This window comes from Salvelinus namaycush, chromosome 23 (assembly GCF_016432855.1).
Source record: "Salvelinus namaycush isolate Seneca chromosome 23, SaNama_1.0, whole genome shotgun sequence".
NCBI lineage: Eukaryota > Metazoa > Chordata > Actinopteri > Salmoniformes > Salmonidae > Salvelinus > Salvelinus namaycush.
In genome coordinates, this window is record NC_052329.1 from 41,784,478 (window position 1) to 41,811,758 (window position 27,281).

Consider the following 27,281-nt stretch of genomic DNA (forward strand, 5'->3'; position numbering starts at 1 on the left):
GGAATAATGGGAGACTTGGCAGAGGGGAACGAATGAGACCGAGAAAGAGAGAGAGCGGGGGGCTGTAAAACTGACGAGAGTTATAGAGAAATAGGCTCCAACTTTTCTCCCCTAGCCTCCACTCAGCTCTGTAGTAAATTCACTGCAGTAAATTCACTTTCCTGTCTCTGCTGGAGCTTCAGTTTTTATATCACACAGCTCCAAGACACACAGTGCTGTAGTACCTCTCCTCAGCTCACACTGGACACACTGGACACACACACACACACACACACACACATACACACATCGTGACTGCACAAGCACACACATGCATTGTGACAGCACGCACAACACATACCCACATGCTTACAAATTTATACTCAACACACACACACATACACACACCCTAATACACACTCTCTCTCATCTTCCTCTATGCAGGCTGTGTCTCCAGCACTTTAGATTCCTGGGGAAGCGCCACATAGCCAGGTAAGTATCAGCCTTTTAGCTGATACTATGTACCTGCTACAGTTCTTCTTCTCCCACTCGGAGGTTTTGTGTGTGTGTGCATGCGCACGTGTGTGTGTGTGTGTGTTCATTGGTTTTATCAATGAAAGACATGCAACAGAACCTTGTGTCAGATTGTTTGAAATGTAATGTTTGCTCAACAGCCAGATACACACACACACACACACACACGCACACACAAATTCAACCACACACACATTCAACTACCCTCCCCCCAACTGACACACAGTCACATACACACTTAACGTGCATAATGTATGCGCACGCAACAGTCGGTCAAACACAAACGGAATATGTGTACTGTATGCGTATGCACACACACCCAGACTACTCCAAGGATCCAGGGTGGGGCTCACTGACTGTCTCCCTAGCCCCAGCTGCTGCTGCCTGTCTGTGTCTGTGCGTGGGTGTGCATATGTGTGTGTGTGTGTGTCTGTCTGTGTCTGTCTGTGTGTGTGTGTGTGCACGTGTGTTTGCGTCTACTGGGGAGACAAAAAGAGGGTGGATCCCCTGCCAACCCCATAGTTCTCCTGCTGCTGGCTGCAGTCGATAAAGGGAGGGAGAAGAGAGCAAGAGAGAGAGAGGGTGGAGAGGAAGGGGGAAATATGATTCATGGCAGACACACAGAGATGTTGACAACGAGGTGGGCGAACTGGGACGTTTCTCACTGTCGTGGTTGGCAAGAGCATGGTAGTTGGGGGGGGGGGGGGGGGGGGGGTCTGTCTGTTTGGTGTGTCTGCCTGTCTGTCTGTCTGTTTGTGTGTGTGTGTGTCTGTTTGGTGGTGTGTGTGTCTGTTTGGTGGTGTGTGTGTCTGTTTGTTGGTGTGTCTGTCTGTTTGTTGGTGTGTGTGTGTGTGTCTGTCTGTTTGTTGGTGTGTGTGTGTGTGTGTGTGTGTGTGTGTGTGTGTGTGTGTGTGTGTCTGTCTGTTTGTTGGTATGTGTGTGTGTGTGTGGTGAAGAGCCTGATCACATGGATATGCTCTAGTGAGCTCAAACCAGTGTGTGATGCTGTTCAATTCACACCTCAGATATAGGTATTGGGGTACACTTTGTGTGTTCGTGCGTGTGTGTGTGTGCGCGTGTGTGTGTACGTGGATCCTGGAACAGTCATAGGCTTTCCCAACCAGACTTTTTCTCTTCGCCTGAATTTGAATTCCTCTCGTCTATATTCATTTGTCCTTATTTCCTCCTCAATGTGAAGAAGAAGAAAAAGCAGAGATGTTTATTTATGTTTATTATTTTTCTTTTTGTTCTCTTTTTGTCAGAGCCAACAAAAGGCTGGGAATGTGGCGTTTTTAACTATGTCAGGCATTAGTAGAATAAAAAACGAAGGGGCTGGGAGACTTTTGACCAGAGCCCGTAAGTGCACTATAAAGGGAACAGGGTGCCATTTGGGTCACATACGTTGTCTTGGGTAACATGACAAGTAACATGCGACCTTAATCAGAGAGGCTGCTGGGGGATTTGAATAGGCTGTCTGTCTGTCTCTCTCTCTCTCGCTCTCTCTCCTTCTCTGAGGCGCCAACGTTTGATGCCTGTCTGAACTCAGTGTGAGCTCTTTTTTGAAGTATGCCGATGACTTGTGCATCCACAGCGCTGTTTAAAGGTTTTGCTGAGACATTCCTATAACGTATTCCGTTTCAATTGCGCCTCAGTGGTTTTTATTTCCCTCTTCTTACCTCATCTTGCACATCTCTCTGTTGAGTGGATACAGCCTAGCAGGAGCATACATACAGAGACACGTCAACACACAACACACCTGTAACGCTGGTTGTGTCCCAAATAGCACCCTATTCACTTTATAGTGCACTACTTTTGTCCAGAGCCCTATGGCCCCTGCTCCTATTTCCTTTATAGTGCACTACCTTTGACCAGGGTGTACTACCCTTATGGGTAGTAGTAGGGCACACTGCCCTATCCCACCTGGACAAGAGGAATACCTATGTGAGAATGCTGTTCATCGACTACAGCTCTGCTTTCAACACCGTAGTGCCCTCCAAGCGTGTCACTATGCTCAGGGCCCTGCTCCTGAACTCCTACTGTGTAAGGAGAGTGATGGACCAAGGAGAGGGATGGAGTGCTGCATCAGATGACCTGGCCTCCACAATCACCCGACCTCAACACAATTGAGAGGGTTTGGGATGAGTTGGACCGCAGGGTAAAGGAAAATCAGCCTACAAGTGCTCAGCATATGTGGGAACTCCTTCAAGACTGTTGGAAAAGCATTCCTCATGAAGCTGGTTGAGAGAATGCCAAGAGTGTGCAAAGCTGTCATCAAGGCAAAGGGTTGGCTACTTTGAAGAATCTAAAATATATTTGGATTTGTTGAACACATTTTTGGTTACTACATGACTCCACTTTTGACTTGTACTGTATTCTCGACATAGCTCATCCTAATATACCTACTACTGTAGATACCATTTTATTTCCTAATTAGATACTGTCTATACACACCATGTATTTATATTCTGGATTCTGACACAGGCTCGCGCTAATATATCTACCCCTGGATTGTTAATTGGACCAGTTCTGCTATTTCTTGATTAGTTTTATTATTTGTGTGTTTGTATTGTATTTGCGAGACATTCTACTGCACTCTTGGAGCTAGTAACATAAGCATTTCGCTGCACCTGTTATAACACCTGCAAATCTGTGTACGTGACCAATGCACTGATTTGATTAGACAAAGGCAAATAGGGTGCCGTTTGGGACCCATCCACTAAGCGGCTGTTTTCTATTACACTTGTCGGCGTTTCTGTCACGTTGATAATACATTAAACACTCGTAAACACTGATACTACATGTTGACACACTGATTACACTGGTATGTGTGTTCGTTGACCTTGCTCTTGCCTCCCCCTCTGCGTTTTCTCCTCTACGCTCCATGTATTGATGTGTTAATGGATGGTCTATGTGACTGCACATGTATTGATGGCCACCCTACATGTGGGACGAATGTGGTGCAACGAAGACTGATTTCTTACCGTTTAACCCTAAAAACTTTTGCTGTGATATTTTTGTGCGCGCGCGCGGGTACACGTGTGTAGCTACTGCATGGCTTTGCCGCTGTCATATGTGAGCTAATGATCACGTAGCATTCATGTCGCATGATGACCATCCCTCCTCCTCATCATCCCTCCATCCGCTGCTCTACATTCTCTGTGTGTACCGGCCGTAGTAGCATCAGTGACCTGACCACTAACACATCTGCTCATTGAGACGGCATTAGCTGGTCTTGTTCGGCTCAATTCGTATGTTCATCTCTGTCACCACGTACACTAGCTAATGTATTGGCAGCAAGCCAACTAGGTCGCGTTTACTAAAGCGCTCTGACCCTTGCTTCCAACTAATGCTCTCTATAGCCCGTAAAATCCTTCCAAACTAACGACAACCTCAACCTAACATTGTAAAAAAAAAAATATTTCTCTATCTAACGCCACTAACCCCGCTACTTTGCTGTGGCAGCGTCCCATACTGAAATGACCCCCTCCTCTTTCTGCTTGGCTTGATGCCTTTAGCCCACCTGAGCCCACATGCATCAAGCGTTTCAGAGTAGGAGTGCTGATCTCGGTTCAGGACCCCCCCCCCGTCCATAATAATCTGATTCATTATGATATGAAAGGCTAAACTGATCCTAGATCAGCTCTCCTAATCTGAGACGCTTGATAAATTCGGGTCGTGATGTTCAGTTTGACAACGAGGAGGAAGAGTATGATGATAATGATGATGATGATGCTGTTACTTAACGCTGGTGTCATTGGCTTGTGAACAGGAAGCTAGCGGCCGTGGTAAAGCTGGCCCAGGGCACCCAGAACAATGGCACCCTGAAGGGCTCTAACCATTCCGCCCAGTCCTCCACAGGCCTGCTCCCTCAATGGTAAACACACAGTCGCTACCTGGGGGCCCTCCACACAGGGAGCAGGGTGAAGTTTTCCCTACCACCTGATCTTGGATCAGTTTAGCGTTTACCCCACTAATGGTTAAGGTTAGGATTGGGGGAGGGGAATCTGTACCTAGGGGAAACTTCACCTCGGAACTCCGCACAGCGTCCGACACGAACTTACACACACACATACGTACCCTTTTCACACTACTGAGCTGAGCCGAGCTGCACTCTGCTGGCCTGGTTACGCATCCACTGTAGTTGCTGGAACCGTGCTGGAAAGGACAATGTGAAAATAAAATATCAGAGCCAGTATAATATAGTTCAGGTTGGCACGATAGTGAAAAGGGTGATAAATACAGTGCAGTTCAGAAAGTATTCAGACCCCTTGACTTTTCCCCCAAAAAATTACGTTACAGTTTTATTGTAAAATGTGTGTAGATCGTTGACAAAAAATGACAATTAAACCCATTTTAATCCCTCTTTGTAACGCAACAAAATGTGAAAAAAGTTAAAGGGGGTGTAGACTTTCTACAGGCAGTAACAATAGCTAGGTGTCTTAAATTTTCTTTATATAGTTTACTGAACAAAAATGTATAGCTTACTGGACGAAAGCTCAAAATAAAGTGGAACAGAAAAGCTCCTTTCTACCTCTATCACTCAACTTCATGTTAGTCCAGTAAACTATACATTTTTAGTCCAGGAAACTATAAATAGGACTTAAAACAGCTGAGTTTGTGTACACCATTTGTCCTGTTATGAGTTTAGTTCATCATTGCTGCTCATCAGTGTCGTCTTCATGGTCCTGAACAAGTGACCATCCATGGTGGACATTGTGAGTGTGTCATTTGACGTAGTGTGGTGGCCACTCTGTTTGCCCAGCATGCCCCTCAGTGTCTACCATACGTGTGGCGCTGTGTAATTGCCTAGTCCTTTGTCTGCATATCCTCCCTCATTAAAAATAGAATCCCTGTCTTAACAGCAATCCCGTTTCTACTACGTGGTCGCATTAACCTGTGTGTTGTCACGTTACAGGCGATAACGTTTTCTTAGACATTTTCAAACACTTAGGACCAATCCCAAATGGACCCCTGGACCCTATGCACTTGTGGAGATCTGATAAGATTTGACAGGTGCAATCAATAAATGGTCCTCCAAGGTTAATTGGAAATTTCTCCATATTGCTTATACCAATCACATCCTCTCAGATCTCCACAAGTGCATAGGGTCTACTGGTCCATTTGGGATTGGGCGGCAGTGCAGAATTACAGGCTGTTTTCGAGGTGGAGTGAATATATTGGGTGTCGTGTTCACGAAACGCAAAACATTATGGAACGGGTAAAATGAGCGTTCCTATCGGATAAGTTCACAGAGTATCTCCCTTTGTTTCAAAACACTTTCACCTGTTTCGTCCCTGCTGAACACCACCCCGACTTGTGAGGTTGAAAGTTATGTGTTGACCTTTTGACCCCTGACCGTCTGGTCACCAGGATGCTGTCAGGACAGGACGGCCATCGGCACGCCCGCTCCCAGACAATGCCCATCATCCGGGCCAAGAACGCCCTGACCAACCCCAAGCTGCTGCAGATGATGGAGACTGGTAATGCCCCCCCCTGAGTACTCCCGCCTAACAACACCTGGGCAATGCCACCCCGGTCCCATTTCAAAACTGTTTAGTTCACATCAATGTGTTCTGTTACTTAGTTAGTTAAGTTAGCTTTTGTTGTCCTAGGCCAATAGCTTTTTTACTTTTACCAACCGCCAATAGTGCTGTTTCTTATCTATTACAGTGCTAAGTAACATTACTTAGCTATTATAATTCTGTCTCTCGTGTTGTCTTTTGTTAGGTGCGTGAGGGTTATTGCTAGGGTTAGGGTTGGGCTGTTGTTGCTGGCTGTGCGGCTGTACCATTGCCCTTTTCCTGTCCTTCACTCAGATGGGAACATCCCAGAGGGTGACCACCTGAGCCCGACGGACATCGAGGCCAATCTGTCCACCGAGGTGGCCCTCATCGTACTGGATGTCCTGGGCCTCTTTGTCCATCACCACAAGGTCAGACAACAACACTGACCACTGTCTGAATGGTCAAACACCGATCTCTACAACCTACAGACCTGCTACGGTTGCTCAACTTTCCCAAAATTCCCAGGTTTTCCAGACATGCCAGTTGGTAGATTCCTAGAATCACGAGGGAACAAACAGACCTGTCGTTCATGAGCCTATTTTAATACACCACTGCCACCTTGTGGTTATTACTAAGAACTACAGTGACTTTTTCACCTGAAATCCACACTAAATACCACTCTGTTTCACTATTCACTATTGTTTCACTTCACTGAATCTGAGATATTCAGGTTGTATTCCAAGCTAGGGATTTGTATCGTCTGTTGTTCTTGTAGGCTACTGTGCACTCCTCAGCCCTCAAGTCAGCTGTTCCTCAATACCTATAATTGCTATACTCTGTAAAGCAACCCAGCAACCTAGACATGCTGCTTTGTTTGTCTTTTTGACTCTTTTGTGATTCATATTATGTCTGTGTCCCAAATGGCACCATTTTCTCTATATAGTGCACTACTTTTGACAAGAGCCCTATAGGCCCTGATCAAAAATAGTGCCCTATATATGGAATAGGGTACCCTTATGGTACCCACCCGGCTGGTGGACGAGATAAGGAATAGGATGCCATATGTTGATTGTTGTTCTTTCTCTCCCACAGAAACAGTTGCTGCAGGACGAGGGTCAGAACCTGCTGATGAAGACGGTGTTCGACACCTACCTCCTGTTCTTCCAGATCAATCAGTCCACCAGCACCCTGAGACACGTCTTCGCTGCCCTGCGCCTCTTCATACAGAAGGTCTGTGTACTAGCTGATAGCTCTCTCACACCCATGCACACTAACTGACTTCATATTACATTATTGACGCTGAACTCTCTCTCTCTCTGTCCCTCTTTCTCTCCTTCCCTACTCTCTTCCTCTTTAACCCCATCTCTTCTCTCTGTCCCCTTCCTTACTTCCCCTCGCTCTCCCTTCTTACGCCCTCTCTCTCTCTAGTTCCCCTCTGCGTTCTTCCAGGGTAAAGCGGACCTGTGTGGCTGCCTGTGCTACGAGATCCTGAAGTGTTGTAACCACCGCTCCAGCTCCACCCAGACTGAGGCCTCCGCACTCCTCTACTTCTTCATGAGGAAAAACTTTGAGTTCACCAAGGGGAAGTCCATCGTCCGCTCCCACCTACAGGTCAGCCAGTGGTGGTGGAGGGATGTGTGTGGTGTGGGTCTTGGTGTGGGGGTGGGTATGTGTGTGAGTGTGTGTGTGCCAGAGCTTTCTTTATTTTCACTGTTTTGTTCGATGAACACAGGGCCTGGCTAGAGAAAGGCCACGATATTTCTATGGCTTTGTTTACCTCTGAAACGGACAGTTTAGCAGCCGATCAGAGACCACACACACGTCGCCACCCTGACTCAGAGCGGTTGTGATTAGCGTCACCTTTACTCTCTTTCTCTCCTCTCTCGCTCCTCCATCCCTCCAGCTGATCAAGGCAGTGAGTCAGCTGATCGCGGATGCTGGCATCGGAGGCTCACGCTTCCAACAGTCTCTGGCCATCATCAATAACTTTGCCAACGGAGATGCTCCTCTCAAGGTGAGAACAGGGACTGGAGTGAGAAATGTGCTGAGTCCCAAATGGCACCCTATTCCCTTTATAATCCACTACAGTATATATCAGGGATGGGCAACTGGCGGGGGAACTCAGTCGGGGTGTCAACTTACGGTTGCGCGGTAGGAAATTGGAAAACACAAGGTGCAATTTCTAAATTTCGTTGTGTATCAACAGTTTTTCTCTTGTAATGTCAGTCACTAATAGTCACTCAATTAGCCCTTGTCAGCAGAATTTTTTTTGATTGGTAAGTTAGTCTAGGGGCCAGCTATCTAAGTTAGTAGTCAGTCTCACTCAGAGATCATATTAAAAACTGCAAACATTTCTCTCCGCCCCATGGTAAAATATGTAGAATTGCAACAAACTAGCTTTAAAACAGCAACATTTTCTCTCCACCCTATGGAAAAAATGTGTAGAATTTCATGAAATTTGCTGTAAAACTGGTAATTTTTCTCTCCGCCCTGTGGAAAAATTTGAAGAATTGCAGAAAATCAAATGTTATTTGTCACATGCTTCGTAAACAACAGATGTAGACTAACAGTGAAATACTTACTTACGGGCCCTTCCCAACAATGCAAAGAGAAAAAAAATGAAAAATAATAACACGAGGAATAAATACACAACGAGTAACAATAACATGATGGTCTCCCGGGTGGCGCAGTGGTCTAGGGCACTGCATCGCAGTGCTAGCTGCGCCACCAGAGTCTCTGGGTTCGCGCCCAGGCTGGGCTGGGTTCGCGCCCAGGCTCTGTCGCAGCCGGCCGCAACCGGGAGGTCCGTGGGGCGACGCACAATTGGCATAGCGTCGTCCGGGTTAGGGAGGGTTTGGCCGGTAGGGATATCCTTGTCTCAGTATGTAAAATGTAATAAAATGTATGCACTCTACTGTAAGTCGCTCTGGATAAGAGCGTCTGCTAAATGACTAAAATGTAAATGTAAAATGGCTATATACACTGAGTACCAGTACCGAGTCGATGTGCAGGGGTACGAGGTAATAGCGGTAGATATGTACATATAGGTAGGGATAAAGTGACTAGGCAACAGGATAGATAATAAACAGTAACAGCAGCATATGTGATGTGTCAAAAGAGTTAGTGCAGTAGCAGGATGGACAGTCGATGTCTTGGGTGGCAGGAATCTTTGACAATTGTTAGGGCCTTCCTCTGACACTGCCTATATGGCAATAGGGTGGCATTTGGGTGTCAGCCCTAGTGTTGAGGAATTAGTGAGTTAGTGATTCCTCTCTTCACTCCCTCTAGTGACTAATAATGTTTGTATATGCTGCAATTGTGTATACTGTCCGTGTTTGAGCTGATGTGACGTCATGCCATGTACATTGTTTCTGTAACTGAGCCACACAGAAGCCAAAAACCCTTTGCCCAAAAGGACAATAAACCTTTATGAAGTGTGATGTCGACGTGTATGATCCATCTGCACTCCCAGAACACACCGTTCCCTGCCGAGGTGAAAGACTTGACCAAGCGGATCCGCACAGTGCTGATGGCCACGTCCCAGATGAAGGAGCACGAGAAGGACCCGGAGATGCTGGTGGACCTGCAGTACAGCCTGGCCAACTCCTACGCCAGCACGCCCGAGCTCCGGCGCACCTGGCTGGAGAGCATGGCCAAGATACACGTCCGCAACGGAGACCTCTCCGAGGTACAGTAGGACCTGGGTTACTGGGATATGTTATGTGATCTGATGCTATGTTATGTATACTGTAGGGTACAGAGATATGTACAGTGGGTATCATAAGTATTCACCCCCTTGGATTTTTTTCACATTTTGTTGCGTTACAAAGTGGGACTGAAATGAATTTTAAAAAATTGTCATAGATCTACACAAAATACTCTATAATGTCGAAGTGAAAAGAAAATTCTACAAATGTTTACAAATTTAAATAACTAAAATATAGTTGTGGCATAAGTATTCACTCCCTTTGTTAAGGCCAGACTAAATTACACTGAACAAAAAAATAAACGCAGCATGCAAACATTTCAAAGTTTTTGCTGAGTTACCGTTCATATAAGGAAATCACTCAGTTGAAATAAATTCATTAGGCCCTAATCTATGGATCTCACATGACTGGGAATACAGATATGCATCTGTTATTCACAGATAACTTTTTTTTAAAGGTGGGGGCGTGGAATGGGAAAACCAGTCAGTATCTGGTGTGACCACCATTTGCCTCATGCAGCGCGACACATCTCCTTCGCATAGAGTTGTTGATTGATCAGGCTGTTGATTGTGTTCTGTGAAATGTTATCCCACTTCTCTTCAATGGCTGTGCGAAGTTGGTGGGAAATGGAACCCGCTTGTACACGTCGATCCAGAGCATCCCAAACATACTCAATGGGTGACATGGCCATGGAAGAACTGAGACATTTTCAGCTTCTAGGAATTGTGTACAGATCCTTGCGACATGGGGCCGTGCATTTTCATGCTGAAACATGAGGTGATGGCAGCGGATGAATGGCACGACAATGTTCCTCAGGATCTCATCATGGTATCTCTGGGCATTCAAATTGCCATCAATAAAATACATTTGTGTTCGTTGTCTGTAGCTTATGCTTGCCCATACCATAATCTCACTGCCACCATGGGGAACTCTGTTCACAATGTTGACATCAGCGAACCGCTTGCCCACACAATGCAATACACGTGCCATCTACCTGGTACAATTGAAACCGGGATTCTTCCGTGAAGAGCACACTTCCAGCGTGCAAGTGGCCATCAAAGATGAGCATTTTCCCACTGAAGTCATTTACAACGCCGAACTGCAGTCAGGTCAAGACCCTGATGAGGACTACTAGCATGCAGATAAGCTTCCCTGAAGCCCATTCCCCCGCCAGTTACCCTTTGTGCAGAAATTCTTCGGTTGTGTAAATCCATGGTTTCATCAGCTGTCCAGGTGGCTGGTCTCAGACGATCCTGCAGGTAAAGAAGCCAGATGTGGAGGTCCTGGGCTGGAGTGGCTACATGTGGTCTGCGGTTGTGAGGCGTTGGACGTACTGACAAATTCTACAAAACAACGTTGGAAGTCGGCTTACGGGAAGAGAAATTAACAATAAATGATCTGGCAACAGCTCTGGTGGACATTCCTGCAGTCAGCATGCCAATTGCACACTCCCTCAAAACTTGAGACATCTGTGGCATTGTGTTGTGTGACATAACTGCACATTTTAGAGTGGCCTTTTATTGTCCAGTAGATGAATTATCTTGGCAAAGGAGAAATGATCACTGACAGGGATGTAAACAAATATGGAACATTTTGGGGATCTTTTATTTCAGCTCATGAAGCGTAGGACCAACACTTTACATGCATTTATATTTTTCTTCAGTGTAGTTCCGTTGTAAAATCTGGTTTAACAAATCACATAATAAGTTATATGAACTCAATCTGTGTGAAGAAAAAAAAATGACTAACCCCTTCCTCTGTCCCCCATACATACAACATCTGTAAGCTCCCTCAGTCAAGTATTGCATTTCAAGCACAGATTCATCTACAAAGACCAGGGAGCTTTTCGAAAGCGTAATAAAGAAGGGCAGGGATTGGCAGATGGGTAACAATAACAAATCAGACATTGAATATATTTTCATGCGTGGTCAAGTTAATAACGGATGATGTATTTAACCACCCAAACACACCAAAGACACAGTCGTCCTTCTGAACTGAGCTGCAGGGCAGGAAGGAAACTGCTCAGGGATGTCACCATGAGGCCGTTGGTGATTTTTTTTTTAAACGGCTACAGAGTTCAATGGCTGTGATGGGAGAAAAAACTGAGGGTAGATCAACAATATTGTAGTTACTCCACAATAATGACCTAAATGACAGAGTGAAAAGAAGAATACATAAATACGGAATAAAAAATAATCCAAAACATGCATCCAGTTTGCAGCAAGGCACTAAAGTTGGAATAAACTTTTTGGTCCAAATGCAAAGCCTTATGACAACACGTCAGTGAGTAACTGCCTCCTTATTTTCAAGCATGGTGGTGGCTGCCCAGTTTTTCAGGATAAAAAGAAATGGGATGAAGCTAAACACAGGTATAATCCTAGAGGAAAACCTGCTTCAGTCTGCTTTCCACCAGACATTGGGAGACAAATTCACCTTTCAGTAGGACAATAACGTACAACACAATGCCAAATCTACACTGGGGTTGGTTACCAAGAAGACAGTGAATGTGCCTGAGTGGCCAAGTTACAGTTTTGACTTAAATCTGATTGAAAATCTATGGCAAGATTTGAAAATTGCTGTGTAGCCATGACCCCCCAACACCTAATGGCCAAACATTGCACAGTCCAGGTGTGCAGAGCTCTTAGAGACAAACCCAAGAAGACTCACACCTGTAATCACTGCCAAAGGTGATTACATCTAATCAAGGAATATTTGTGTTTTCATTTTTTATTACTTTTTAAGAAATGTTGTGTAGATCATTGATTTTTTGCACAGTCCATTGATTCATTGCACAGTCCAGGTGTGCAGAGCTCTTAGAAACAAACCCAAGAAGACTCACACCTGTAATCACTGCCAAAGGTGATTACATCTAATCAAGGAATATTTGTGTTTTCATTTTTTATTACTTTTTAAGAAATGTTGTGTAGATCATTGATTTTTTTTTTTAAAACACCATTAAATCAATTTTAAACTCACTTTGTAACACAATAAAATGTGTAGAAATCTAAGGGGGGGGGTGAATACTTATTATACCCACTGTACCATCCCACCTCTGACACCATAGCATCATTTTAGCGTGTAATTCAAACTTCAGACTGCTACAGTCTCTTTCCAAGACTAGGGTTGTTACACTGTGATAGTGTTCAGGGGCCATATCAGAGCATCTCAGAGTAGGAGTGCTGATCTCGAATCATCTCCCCCCCCCTGTCCATGTAATCCAGGTAATCTTATTCATTGTGAACTAAAAGTCCAAACTGATCGTAGATCAGCACTCCTACTCCGAGACGCCTAGTTAATGATGTGATGGTATCTGTGATTAAACTGTTCACCTCCTTTCCTCCTGTTCCTCTGTCCCTCAGGCGGCCATGTGTTACATTCACATCTCAGCCCTGATCGCTGAGTCCCTCAAGAGGAGAGGTGAGCACAGCCCGGTGGGCCGCAACATGGCAGTACTGCTAACAAGCTTCTGCAGTGTGTGTGTGTGTGTGTGTGTGTGTGTGTGTGTGTGTGTGTGTGTGTGTGTGTGTGTGTGTGTGTGTGTGTGTGTGTGTGTGTGTGTGTGTGTGTGTGTGTGCGCATGCATGCGTGTTCTCCAGCGTGTGTGTGGAGAACCTCTGACCTCTTTGCTTGTGAGTCTTCTGGCCGCTTCTGTCCATCGATTGGCTGGACAGCATGTGTGACATCATCATTCAGCGCTTTGTGCATATGGCTACTGTGGCCTCTCTGTGCAAACATTTGTTTCTAACTAGTTCTTCTGCTTGTGAAGGGGTGGAAATGGTATGAGTGGGTTGATGTGTGTGCGTGTATGCTTGTGTCTGTGAGTGTGTGTGTATACATGTGCTTGTGGGTTTGTTATCCACTGTATGTGTGCATGCTTTTGTGTGTTGGCATGTTACTTATTTTGTGTGTGTGTGAGAAGAGAGGTTAGTCAGAGCTGAGCTGTGTGTGCTCTCTCACAACTCGAGTGTCTGGAAAACAATGACATCATCCAATCAGCACACAGAGACCTCTATGTGCTACAGTACTGGCCATCCACTCTTTAATCTCTCATACACAAACATAGGTGTGCGTCCCAAATAGCACCATATTCCCTATATAGTGCACTACTTTTGACGAGCCCTGGTCAAAAGTAGTGCACTACATAGGAAATAGGGTGCCATTTGAGACATTACCAGTGTCTGCTGCTGTGAGTTCGACTTCACATCCTCTCATGTATAGTATGTGCTACTTTGACACGGGAACTCTGTCTCCATCTGCGCGTGTATGTGCTTGCTAGCCGATGCATGCTTCACCATTCAGCGCATGAGCCGTCATCTCTCTCTTTCTGCCGCCACTCGCCGGGTGTGGAAAGCATGCCTTGTAAAGCACTGGCTTGTCGTGAAGTGAAAAAAGGCAAAACAGCAAGTGGAAAGTTACATTGTGTACAGTAAACTCCTATACTCCTCCTTATAACGCAGGCTACTGGAAACCTGACAAGGCCAGGATGTTAAGTGTGGTTCCTGAGGAGCCCAATGTCATTAACTGTAGCCCCTTACTAACCCCCCGAGATGGAGAAAGTGAGTGTGCCGCCATGGAACAGGGATGTGTAAAGGGTGGGGGCTGATTCAAGCTATGCTGACTTCAGAATCAGAACTTTATTCGTACATGTACAGTTGAAGTCGGAAGTTTACATACACCTTAGCCAAATACATTTAAACTCAGTTTTTCACAATTCCTGACATTTAATCCTAGTAAAAATTCCCTGTCTTAGGTCAGTTAGGATCACCACTTTATTTTAAGAATGTGAAATGTCAGAATAATAGTAGAGAGAATTATTTATTTATTTCATCACATTCCCAGTGGGTCAGAAGTGAACATACACTCAATGAAATACATCCACAGGTACACCTCCAATTGACTCAAATGATGTCAATTAGCCCATCAGAAGCTTCTAAACCATGACATCATTTTCTGGAATTTTCCAAGCTGTTTAAAGGCACAGTCAACTTAGTGTATGTAAACTTCTGACCCACTGGAATTGTGATACAGTGAATTATAAGTGAAATAATCTGTCTGTAAATAATTGTTGGGAAAATGACTTGTGTCATGCACAAAGTAGATGTCCTAACCGACTTGCCAAAACTATAGTTTGTTAACAAGAAATTTGTGGAGTGGTTGAAAAACAAGTTTTAATGACCCTTACCTAAGTATATGTAAAGTGTACATCTACCAGGAATTTAACCTTGTGAAATGGTGCTGACAGCAATAAACAGAGTATATAGAATTTACACATAATCTACATACAGTATACAATATAGATAGTGAAAACCGTTTACTTAAAAACACTAGGACCAAACTTTGACTGCAACTAGCAAAATGGAGTCTGAATTATTACAGATGCACAGTGTAATGTTTTTGAAGTCCACTGCAATGGCTTAGCCATACCACTTAGAACAAAGCAATGTATTGGACATGCATTCTAAGTGGTATGCTGAACATACCTTATGACTCAAAAGACTTGCAGAATGTCCAGGCAGGTATAATGTCCACTGATTTGCCTTTACTATAGAAAAGTGTCTGGATGTCTGTGGTCTACCTTGGCTTTTGAGATGCCTTTATTGATGTCCACCTAAGTTTCACTTGATATGTGTAAAGAAAGCACGTTCACAATGAATGGAGTTACTGTTCTTTGTTTGGGTTTGTTGATATGGAACACAAGGAATGTTAAGTACCACTGTGTGTGTGTGTGTGTGTGTGTGTGTGTGTGTGTGTGTGTGTGTGTGTGTGTGTGTGTGTGTGTGTGTGTGTGTGTGTGTGTGTGTGAGAGAGTTAGTGAGAGTGTGTGGTGTATGGGTTCATACCATCGGATGATAAAATGCACACAAGCATAAAGAAGAGAGTGACAACATGTTGTTCCTATGAGCTCTCTGCTCCTATGTCCCTCCTTCTCTGATGTCATATCCTGTTTGAAACCTCAGCGTCGTTCTCCATGGGCTGGGCGGCCTTCCTGTGCATCTCACCGAACGTGAAGGAAGAGGGGGCCATGAAAGAGGACACAGGGACTCAGGATACCCCCTACACTGAGGTACCCTCACCACCACTGGCTACAGTACAAAGAATTGTATAGATTTGGAAGATCATTCAATGACAATGCAGTGCAGAGCCTGGGCCCGTATTCATAAAGTGTCTCAGAGTAGGAGTGTTGATCAGGTCGCATCTTATTCATCAGGTCGCCTCTTATTCATTTAGACTTCAAATGCTAAACAGATCCTAACCTTCCTGTGTATGTAGGACACTCTAGTGGAGCAGCTGGAGCTGTGTGTGGACTACCTGTGGAAGTCTGAGAGGCACGAGCTCATCGCCGATATCAACAAACCCGTCATTGCCGTCTTTGAGAAGAGGCGAGATTTCAAGGTGACAGGGGGGATAGGACAAGGTTGTTTCTTGACCAGGCCAGAAACACTCGGACAGGAAGGAGATGGTGTAATACCAGATGTGATTGACATTGTGTGTGTGATCCACAGAGGCTATCGGAGCTGTACTACGACATCCACCGCTCCTACCTGAAGGTGACAGAGGTCGTGAACTCTGAGAAGCGTCTGTTTGGCCGATACTACCGCGTGGCGTTCTACGGATTGGTAAGTGCCATCAGAGCCACTGAAGACACTGAAAATGACAAGCACACCTTATTGATAGGTGTGTGTGTGTACTGTGTACCTAGCCTGAGGAACAGTTTGTTTGTGCTATCATGCTAACTCCTTGTTACTCATTGTCATGTTTGGCATCGATCTGGATCGCACACACAGACTGGCACTCAGGCTAGCGTGTACCATCCCTGCTCTGGGATTCAGTCCTTCAGGTCTCAGGGGAGGAGGAATGATGTCACAGCGCGATGCTAAACCTGCTTCAACTAGCTTCTACTAGCTTGATAGCTAGTCAGTACATGCTATAGCTATAGCCCTCTGGTACGAACCCAGTCTCACCGAGTATTTTGTCCCATAAAGGACGTCAAACTCCTACATTCACTAAGCTGGTTGGACACATCTTAGAAGAGCCTGAATCCTTTAGACATTTAACCTTTGGTGAATTGAGAGAGGGGTGGATCACAACTTGTCTCTAGTCAGTCTCTTTTAATTCCTCCATCTGCTCTTTTTCTTTTCTTCATTTTGTTTTTTCTGTATCAAGATTGCGGTAAGTTTTTGTCTCTCTTTATGTTTTTGTTCCGCTTACCTTCTCTCTTCTCCCTTCACCGGTAGTAGCTTCTCTAACCTTTCTTCTAAGATATATGCTGTATACATATTGTTATGCGCTTCTATATGATATGTATACCTACCGGGGTTTGGGGTCGATTCTATATCAATTCAGTCAATTCAGGAATAAAGCAGAATTTACATTTCCCTCATCGAAAGGAAATTAGGAAAATTAGGGAATTGGAATTTCAGTTTACTTCCTGAGTTGGAGGAATTTAAATAGAATTGACCCCGATACCTACATCCTATAATCTCCAGTAATCTTTTCCCCCTCAACGATCCCAATCTCTAATCTCCAGATCCTTTGAACAGATCTTAGAACAGTTGGTGTCAAGATGACATGGCAGTATACATGCAGGCAGGCCAGACCAGGGCCCATATTCACAAAACATCTCAGAGTGGGACTGCTGATTTTAGGATCTGTTTAGCATTTTAAGTCATAATGAATAAGAGGGGCAACCTGATCCTAGATCAGCACTCCTACTCTGAGGCACTTTATGAATGCGGGCCCTGGTCATGAATGTTGGAATGTAAGGGCTCTTTCTCAACTCATCACTCCTCGATTCCTCTCATCCCCTCTCAGCCGCCTCCTCCAAACCGAGAGTCTGAGTGGAGGGACCTTGGACTAGGGTTGAATATTTTCCCAGTATTTTACAAATGTTCCATCCTGAGAATAAATCACTTTTTTCCCGGGTAACCCGGTACTTGCTGTCAAAACCAGAAGTGTCATTCAAAAGCATATAAATAGCCTATCTCTGGATTTGATTAGAGCTTTGATCGAAAATTCAAGCCTAATGCTACCGGAGCCTAATGAGCCATACATTAAAGAGCCCAAGCCCAAAAAAGCCCAAATGATTATGTCGTTATCCAATACATATACGATACTGTAGACTACTGCACATTACGCACAACAGAAAAAAACTAGTCTAGCTTTTCCTGCATGGGACTCCAAGAGCTAAGAAGTGTTTTTTAACCTTTCTAGCGCAGGCTTTCCGCTAGCGGAACCTCTCGACAACATTCCGCTGAAAAGGCAGTGCGGGAAATTCATTTTTTTTTTTTTGAAATATGTAACTTTCACACATTACCAAGTCCAATACAGCAAATGAAAGATTAACATCTTGTTAATCTACCCATCGTGTCCGATTTCAAAAAGGCTTTACAGCGAAAGCACAACATATGATTATGTTAGTTCAGAGCCAAGTCAAAAAAACAGCCATTTTTCAAGCCAAAGATAAGAGTCACAAAAAGCAGAAATATAGATAAAATGAATCACTAACCTTTAATGATCTTCATCAGATGACACTCATAGGACATCATGTTACACAATACATGTATGTTTTGTTCGATAATGTGCATATTTATATCCCAAAATCTCAGTTTACATTGGCGCGTTACGTGCAGTAATATTTTGATTCCAAAACATCCGGTGTTTTATAGCCACAGAAATCCCAGAAATACTCATAATAAACATTGATAAAAGATACAAGTGTTGTTCACAGAATTAAAGATAGACTTCTCCTTAATGCAACCGCTGTGTTAATGCTTTTTCCGTCAAGTTAAAAAAAAAATCTGAGTACGGCGCTCAGAGCCCAATCCAGCCAAAGAAATACCCACCATGTTGGAGTCAACAGAAGTTAGAAATAACATGATAAATATTCACTTACCTTTGATGATCTTCATCAGAATGCACTCCCAGGAATCCCAGTTCGACAATAAATGACTGATTTGTTCCATAAAGTTCCATAAAGTCCATCATTTATGTCCAAATAGCCACTAGTTGTTAGCGTGTTCAGCCCAGTAATCCATCTTCATGAGCACTGCGTCCAGACAAAAACTCAAAGTTCCGTTACAGGTCGTAGAAACATATCAAACGATGAATGGAATCAATCTTTAGGATGTTTTTAACATAAATCATCACTAATGTTCCAACCGGAGAATTCCATTGTCTGCAGCAAAGCATTGGAACGAGAGCTAACTCTGTCGGGAGCGCACGCCACGAGCCTGAGACACTCTGCCAGACCCATGACTCATTCAGCTCCCATTCCCCCCTCCTTTATAGCAGAAGCCTTAGGAAGTGCAATTTAACCCCATAGACACTGTGTATTCGGTAGGCCAAGCTTTGAAAAACTACAAACCTCAGATTTCCCACTTCCTGGTTGGATTTTTCTCAGGTTTTCGCCTGCCATATGAGTTCTGTTATACTCACAGACATCATTCAAACAGTTTTAGAAACTTCAGAGTGTTTTTTATCCAATACTACTAATAATATGCATATATTAGCATCTGGGACAGAGTAGCAGGCAGTTTACTCTGGGCACGCATTTCATGCAAAGGTGAAAATGCTGCCCCCTATCCCAAACAGGGAGAGGAGCACAGGTGTGTGCATATTGCGCAAGAGACAGAGACTAGTTAAAAGCTTATTATGCATAATCCATCATTCATTACCTGAAAGAGGTAGGCTAGGACATACACTACCATTCAAAAGTTTAGGGTCCTTGTTTTTGAAAGAAAATCACTTTTTTTGTCCACTGAAGATCTCGTACAACGCTGTGTACTACTCCCTTCACAGAACAGCGCAAACTGGCTCTAATGTTGTAAATTACTATTGTAGCTGGAAACGGCTGATTTTTAATGGAATATCTACATAGGCGTAAAGAGGCCCATTATCAGCAACCATCACTCCTGTGTTCCAATGGCACGTTGTGTTAGCTAATCCAAGTTTATCATTTTAAAAGGCTAATTGATCATTAGAAAACCCTTTTGCAATTATGTTAGCACAGCTGAAAACTGTTGTTCTGATTAAAGAAGCAATAAAACTGGCCTTCTTTAGACTAGTTGAGTATCTGGTGCATCAGCATTTGTTGGTTTGATTTCAGGCTCAAAATGGCCAGAAACAAATAACTTTCTTCTGAAACCTGTCAGTCTATTCTTGTTCTGAGAAATGAAGGCTATTCCATGTGAGAAATTGCCAAGAAACTGAAGATCTCGTACAACGCTGTGTACCATTCCCTTCACAGAACAGCGCAAACTGGCTCTAACCAGAATAGAAAGAGGAGTGGGGGGCCCCGGTGCACAACTGAGTAAGAGGACAAGTACATTAGTGTCTAGTTTGAGAAACAGACGCCTCACAAGTCCTCAACTGGCAGCTTCGTTAAATAGTACCCGCAAAACACCAGTCTCAAAGTCAACAGTGAAGAGGCGACTCCAGGATGCTGGCCTTCTAGGCAGAGTTCCTCTCTACAGTGTCTGTGTTCTTTTGCCCATCTTAATCTTTTCTTTTTATTGGCCAGTCTGACATATGGCTTTTTCTTTGCAACTCTGCAAAGGTGAAGCTGGTTGAGAGAAAGCCAAGAGTGTGCAAAAGCTGTCATCAAGGCAATGGGTGGCAACATTGAAGAATATAAAATATATTTGTATTTGTTTAACAATTATTTGGTTACTACATGATTCCATGTGTTATTTCATAGTTTTGATGTCTTCACTATTATTCTACAATGTAGAAAATAGTAAAAAATAAAGAAAAACCCTGGAATTAGTAGGTGTGTCCAAACTTTTGACTGGTACTGTCTAAATCAATCTTGAACAGACTGCTCACACATGATCTGATTTAAAGCAACGAATGATTATTTGAATGAAAGGCTGTTTCAAAACTCTGCAGCTGCAATTAAAACAATAAAATCTTTACAATAAAAAATTAAGGTGACCCCCAAAAGCCAAATAGAGATATGTAAATTAGAAGGGCATTCGGTCCTTATATTACTGTAGCGTAGGCTATTCTGCAGGAAATGCAGGAGTGGTTTTGGGCAGTAAATCTCAGTAACCGAGTTCCCACCATTCAACCCTATCTTGGACCTTTTCCTCCAATACGGTTAAGAAAGAGACGAGGGCCTCCCGAGTGGCACAGGTCTAAGGCACTGTATCGCAGTGCTTGAGGCGTCACTACAGACTCGGGTTCAATCCCAGGCTGTGTTACGGGAGACCCATGAGGAGGCGTACAATTCCAGCGTCGTCTAAGTAAGGGGAAGGTTTGGCCCATTTCCTTGTCCCATCGCACTCTAGCGACTCCTTGTGGGGGGCCGGGCACCTGCAAGCTGACCCCGGTCGCCAGCTGGATGGTGTTCTCCTCTGACACAATGGTGCGGCTGGCTTCCGGGTTAAGCGAGCAATGTGTCAAGAAGCAATGCGGCTTGGCAGGGTCGTGTTTCGGGGGACGCATGGCTCTTGACCTCCGCCTCTCCCGAGTCCGTAGGGGAGTTGCAGCGATGTAACTACCAATTGGATATCACGAAATTAGGGAGAAAAATGGGTAAAAGTACAAAAAATAAATAAATAAAAAGGAGGGAAGGACGATATAGGATGCCAGGAATTGAAGAAAGACTAATTGAGACAGAGCCTAGGAGTTTTCCATAGGAAAGAACACACTGTCTGAAAATAACCCTCATTGCCCTTTGACCCCACGGTGCTTTGAGAATGACCTCTGACCTCTAAATGGCCTCTGTTTTATCCAGAACATAACATTGCAATTTTGTCAGTAACTTTTGTGATTACAATTGTGTTCTAACAAGCTGACCTAACACTAAGAAACACATGACTAGACTGATAGGGAAGCGCAGTAAACCACTAAGGGGTGATGTGAGCCTAGATATTCCAGCTAAGGGTTATTAATATTCAGCTGAGGGATGGAAAAAGAAAACAAAGGGCCACAGTTTCTAAACAATACACGCACATATACATACTCTTCAAAGTATTGACGCAGGCATTGCATTTAGACAAACAGACACTTACACACACATTACATTTTACAACAAAAGCTCTCATTCAGAGTGACTTAGTCAGAAGCACAGGCAAGCACACACACACACACACACACACACACACACACACACAGAGACACAGGTGGTTGGGTAAAATGGTGTTTCTGTAACAGGGATTCTTTGAGGAGGAGGAGAGTAAAGAGTTCATCTACAAGGAGCCTAAGCTGACAGGACTGTCCGAGATCTCCCAGAGGCTCCTCAAACTCTACTCGGACAAGTTTGGGGCCGACAACGTCAAGATGATCCAGGACTCCAACAAGGTCAGTCTACTACCTCCCCCCAGCTTTCAAACACTGTCACATCTATATGTTTCATAGACAGTATTATTCAAAGTGTTTCGGCCTCCTTAGCACTCTCTAGCTATCTCGGTTTCTTTCACAGAAGGATTGTTGTCAAATTAATGAATGTACTACTACATTTTGACAGCAATCTTTCTCCATATAAAAGCAGCCAGTGAAGTAGTGATTCATTTAGACCATGGGCTCCAACAGGTCGATTGTGAACTACCAGTAGCTCGCAGCCCACCTACTGTATGAGTAGCTAACCAAACAATTCTGAAAGTATATGCAATTTTCACGTGTTCCATCGCAAACTGTCATAAACAAATCTCACAAGTATCAGACACCGCCAGCTCCCAACTACTAGGTAATCAACACAACTTGACACCCCTGGTTAGCCGCCATTGGCTTAAAAAGCCAAACCTGACACAATATCTGCCAATTAATTTCTAGCAATATTGCCCCTGTCTGTCTGTGTGGTGCGCACGTTTGTCTTTCACTCCGGGTGTAGCCAGTTGATGCGATAACCGTCTCAATTAAACGTTAACTGCAAAGTAGGTTTGCCTGGCAGAAGTATATCATTTGTATCTAACTTTGCTATGAAATGAGCAGCATCGCTCGACCGGCACATTATATTGCACGTTCCTCACTCGCTAGATGCGCAAATAAAGGGCCAGAATCGCAATTAATGGGGCGTTACACTCAAAAATCTACATTTGTTAGTTTTCGTCCAGATCTATAGGTCAGCAACCACAGCTAGTAAAGTCACTGCAACCCTAAACAAAGAGTTGCAGTCGGTTTTTGAAACGGTGGCCAGTTATAAACTGGTCCTGAACATCTCTAAAACGAATAGTGTTGTATTTGGTCTAAGTTCGAGACATCGGCTGAATCTGGTAATGAATGGTGTGGATGTTGAGCAAGTTGAGGAGACTAAATTACTTGGTGTTACCTTAGATTGTAAACTGTCATGGCCAAAACATATACTGTAGATTCAATGGTTGTAAAGATGGGGAGAGATCTTTGCTTTTTTGACACCACACTCCACAAAGCAAGTCCTGCAGGCTCTAGTTTTATCTTATCTTGATTATTGCCCAGTCATATGATTCAGAGATTCAGATTGTTTAAAGGTCACGTGTACAGGGGTTATTGCAGAGTAGAGTGAAAATCTTAGGCTCCGAGCTCCAACAAGAGGGAGTAAGTGAAATAAAATCATGAAAATTGTAATAAAAAAATAGAAATATAGAAATAGCACTATATATATCATAAATGTAGCAGTGTTGAATAAATAAATGTGGGGGAATGACCATAGGGAGAGCAGCATGACCATTGACCAGGAGGTGTGGGGGGCCAAGTGAAAAAAAAGTGCTGCAAAGAAGGTCCTAGTTAAGCTGCAGCTGGCCCAGAACAGAGCGGCACTTTTTGCTCTTCATTGTAATCAGAGGGCTAATATCAATACTATGCATGCCAGTTTCTCTTGGCTAACAGTTGAGGGAAAGACTGACTGCATCACTTCTTGTTTTTATAAGAAACACTAATGTGTTGGAAATTCCAAATTGTTTGCATAGTCAACTTGTACACAGCACTGTCACACACACTTACCCACCAGACATGCAGTCTTTTCACAGTCTCCAGGTCCAGAACAAATTCAAGGAAACGTACAATATTACACAGAGCCATGATTGCATGGAACTCATATAGCGCAAGTGAACAGCAAACTTGTTTTCAAAAAACAAATAAAGCAACACCTCATGGCACAACGCCTCTCCCTCATGTGACCTACTTTTTGTGTGTACAGATGTCGGATCTTAATATGAGACAGTTTGCTACAGCAGGAAAATAATCCTACAGCAACAGGAAATGTCAATTATTGTGTTTTATAAATAATGAAAAAAATGTGTAGGGGTTGATAAATGTTTCATTAGGGCATGTCAAGTCTGACATTTTAAAGTGGAAATTACAAACTTTAGAAGCCTTTTAAACCTCAAATACACTACAAGTTTGCATTTCCAGCTGTACAGGAAAATTCCTGCATCAACAGGATGGTCAAATTAAGATACGACATTTGTATGTACTGACGTGTATGTGTAACCAATTCATACATGTTAATGTTTTAAATGCATGTCAATTCTAAAGTATTTTGTCTGTAATGTCTTTTTTGTTGTGTGTCGAACCCCTGTAAGACTAGCTGTCTCCATTGGTGTTGGCTAATGGGGATCCTAATAAAATCTAAATATACACTCAATCGTTCACCATATATATATACACTGCTCAAAAAAATAAAGGGAACACTTAAACAACACAATGTAACTCCAAGTCAGTCACACTTCTGTGAAATCAAACTGTCCACTTAGGAAGCAACACTGATTGACAATAAATTTCACATGCTGTTGTGCAAATGGAATAGACAACAGGTGGAAATTATAGGCAATTAGCAAGACACCCCCAATAAAGGAGTGGTTCTGCAGGTGGTGACCACAGACCACTTCTCAGTTCCTATGCTTCCTGGCTGATGTTTTGGTCACTTTTGAATGCTGGCGGTGCTTTCACTCTAGTGGTAGCATGAGACGGAGTCTACAACCCACACAAGTGGCTCAGGTAGTGCAGCTCATCCAGGATGGCACATCAATGCGAGCTGTGGCAAGAAGGTTTGCTGTGTCTGTCAGCGTAGTGTCCAGAGCATGGAGGCGCTACCAGGAGACAGGCCAGTACATCAGGAGACGTGGAGGAGGCCATAGGAGGGCAACAACCCAGCAGCAGGACCGCTACCTCCGCCTTTGTGCAAGGAGGAGCAGGAGGAGCACTGCCAGAGCCCTGCAAAATGACCTCCAGCAGGCCACAGATGTGCATGTGTCTGCTCAAACGGTCAGAAACAGACTCCATGAGGGTGGTATGAGGGCCCGACGTCCACAGGTGGGGGTTGTGCTTACAGCCCAACACCGTGCAGGACGTTTGGCATTTGCCAGAGAACACCAAGATTGGCAAATTCGCCACTGGCGCCCTGTGCTCTTCACAGATGAAAGCAGGTTCACACTGAGCACATGTGACAGACGTGACAGAGTCTGGAGACGCCGTGGAGAACGTTCTGCTGCCTGCAACATCCTCCAGCATGACCGGTTTGGCGGTGGGTCAGTCATGGTGTGGGGTGGCATTTCTTTGGGGGGCCACACAGCCCTCCATGTGCTCGCCAGAGGTAGCCTGACTGCCATTAGGTACCGAGATGAGATCCTCAGACCCCTTGTGAGACCATATGCTGGTGCGGTTGGCCCTGGGTTCCTCCTAATGCAAGACAATGCTAGACCTCATGTGGCTAGAGTGTGTCAGCAGTTCCTGCGAGAGAAAGGCATTGAAGCTATGGACTGGCCCGCCCGTTCCCCAGACCTGAATCCAATTGAGCACATCTGGGACATCATGTCTCGCTCCATCCATTTAGGACATTACATCAAAGTTGGATCAGCCTGTAGTGTGGTTTTCCACTTTAATTTTGAGTGTGACTCCAAATCCAGACCTCCATGGGTTGATAAATTTGATTTCCATTGATAATCTTTGTGTGATTTTGTTGTCAGCACATTCAACTATGTAAAGAAAAAGTATTTAATAAGAATATTTCATTCATTCAGATCTAGGATGTGTTATTTTAGTGTTCCCTTTATTTTTTTGAGCAGTGTATATATATATATATATATATATATATATATATATATATATATATATATATAGGTGAAGAGATTAGTAGCCTTGCATGCCAGGCTTTTAGGTAGAGCAAGAATACAACTGACTGACTGCACAAGACTAACTATGAGACTGACTCAGTGAGGTTAAGAGACCAAGACAAAACACAGTAGACTGATTTTTGAAGAGAGCAGGGTCGTTAGACACCAAATGGTGGAAAACGGACCAAAACGGGGAGAGGCTACCTGAATTTCTCCAATAAGTAACTCTCGTTTTTGTTTGCAGAACATTTTCCATTGCAAAAATGTTTTGCTACGGTTTTCTATGGTGTGTACTAATGAATACGACACAGACTGTGAACTGTTTGATACAACCCACCAGGTAAATCCTAAAGACCTGGACCCCAAGTACGCCTACATCCAGGTGACCTACGTAGTGCCCTACTTCGACGACAAGGAGCAGCAGGAGAAGAAGACGGACTTCGAGCGACATCACAACATCAATCGCTTCGTGTTCGAGACGCCGTTCACTCTGTCGGGGAAGAAACATGGCGACGTGGAGGAACAGTGCAAGAGACGCACCATACTAACCAGTGAGTTATTAAAAAGGTCATTTCTGCTAATATTTTAATACGAAAGAGCTGTCAACATTGACTGTCACATATATTCAGTAGGTGGAATGTGCAGGATTCGAACCGACAACCCAGGTGATGCTCTAACCCACTGAGCCATTGGCTTGTACACTATACTAATAGGAAGTGTCTGAATAACCAGTAAATACTGAGCCGTAACTGTAATCACTAGTATACTGACCAGTGCTGTAATCAGTGACCTATTCTGACCAGTAATAGGGTCTAGGTTCAAAATAAAATAAATTCCTAAACAAACCCAATAAAATGTATCCCATCTAGCAGACCCTTTTCTCCAAAGCATTTTTTCATATGGGTAGCCCCAGCGGGCATCGAACCCACGGTCCTAACTCTATGCTCCCTACTCATGCTCTAACAACTGAGCCACCCATGACCACAAGGTTTAACCAATTGGTTCCTTAAACCGTGTGTCTACTCCCCCTTTCTCTCTCCCTACCCAGCGAACTCCACCTTCCCCTACCTGAAAAAGCGTATCCAGGTGGTGGAGCAGCAGAGCACGGAGATGAACCCCATCGAGGTGGCCATCGACGAGATGTCCTGCAAGGTGTCCGAGCTCAACCAGCTGTGTGCCATGGCAGAGGTTGACATGATCCGGCTTCAGCTGAAACTGCAGGGTAGCGTCAGCGTCAAGGTAAGGGTAGGGGTGGAGGAGGAGAAAGATGGAGAGAGACACACAGAAAGGAGTTGAGTTCAGAGGTCATAGCAGAGCTGACATACACATACTATGCAGACACACATACAGACACACACACACAAACACACCACACACACACACACACACACACTACAACTCAAGTGAGTTGAGCTGACAGACACAACTGACACAGACACTCTCACACACAACAACACACACACACACACATTAGTGAGTTCAGAAATAGCTGAGCTGATACACACGTAGAGTACCCCCCATGCACC

General features: G+C 44.1%; 1 protein-coding gene across 1 annotated transcript in view; it reads left to right on the forward strand.

The window, feature by feature from the left end:
- dock10 (dedicator of cytokinesis 10) overlaps positions 1 to 27,281 on the forward strand; it is a 119,726-nt gene that overhangs the window by 83,453 nt on the left and 8,992 nt on the right. Inside the window, exons 38-53 of the mRNA XM_038961894.1 lie at positions 424 to 471; positions 4,283 to 4,387; positions 5,884 to 5,993; positions 6,330 to 6,445; positions 7,110 to 7,247; positions 7,446 to 7,628; positions 7,921 to 8,031; positions 9,490 to 9,705; positions 13,084 to 13,141; positions 14,182 to 14,280; positions 15,682 to 15,788; positions 15,995 to 16,117; positions 16,228 to 16,341; positions 21,881 to 22,027; positions 26,096 to 26,306; positions 26,804 to 26,994. Coding sequence (XP_038817822.1) covers positions 424 to 471; positions 4,283 to 4,387; positions 5,884 to 5,993; positions 6,330 to 6,445; positions 7,110 to 7,247; positions 7,446 to 7,628; positions 7,921 to 8,031; positions 9,490 to 9,705; positions 13,084 to 13,141; positions 14,182 to 14,280; positions 15,682 to 15,788; positions 15,995 to 16,117; positions 16,228 to 16,341; positions 21,881 to 22,027; positions 26,096 to 26,306; positions 26,804 to 26,994 — 2,077 coding nt within the window. The remainder of the gene's footprint in view (positions 1 to 423; positions 472 to 4,282; positions 4,388 to 5,883; positions 5,994 to 6,329; positions 6,446 to 7,109; positions 7,248 to 7,445; positions 7,629 to 7,920; positions 8,032 to 9,489; positions 9,706 to 13,083; positions 13,142 to 14,181; positions 14,281 to 15,681; positions 15,789 to 15,994; positions 16,118 to 16,227; positions 16,342 to 21,880; positions 22,028 to 26,095; positions 26,307 to 26,803; positions 26,995 to 27,281) is intronic.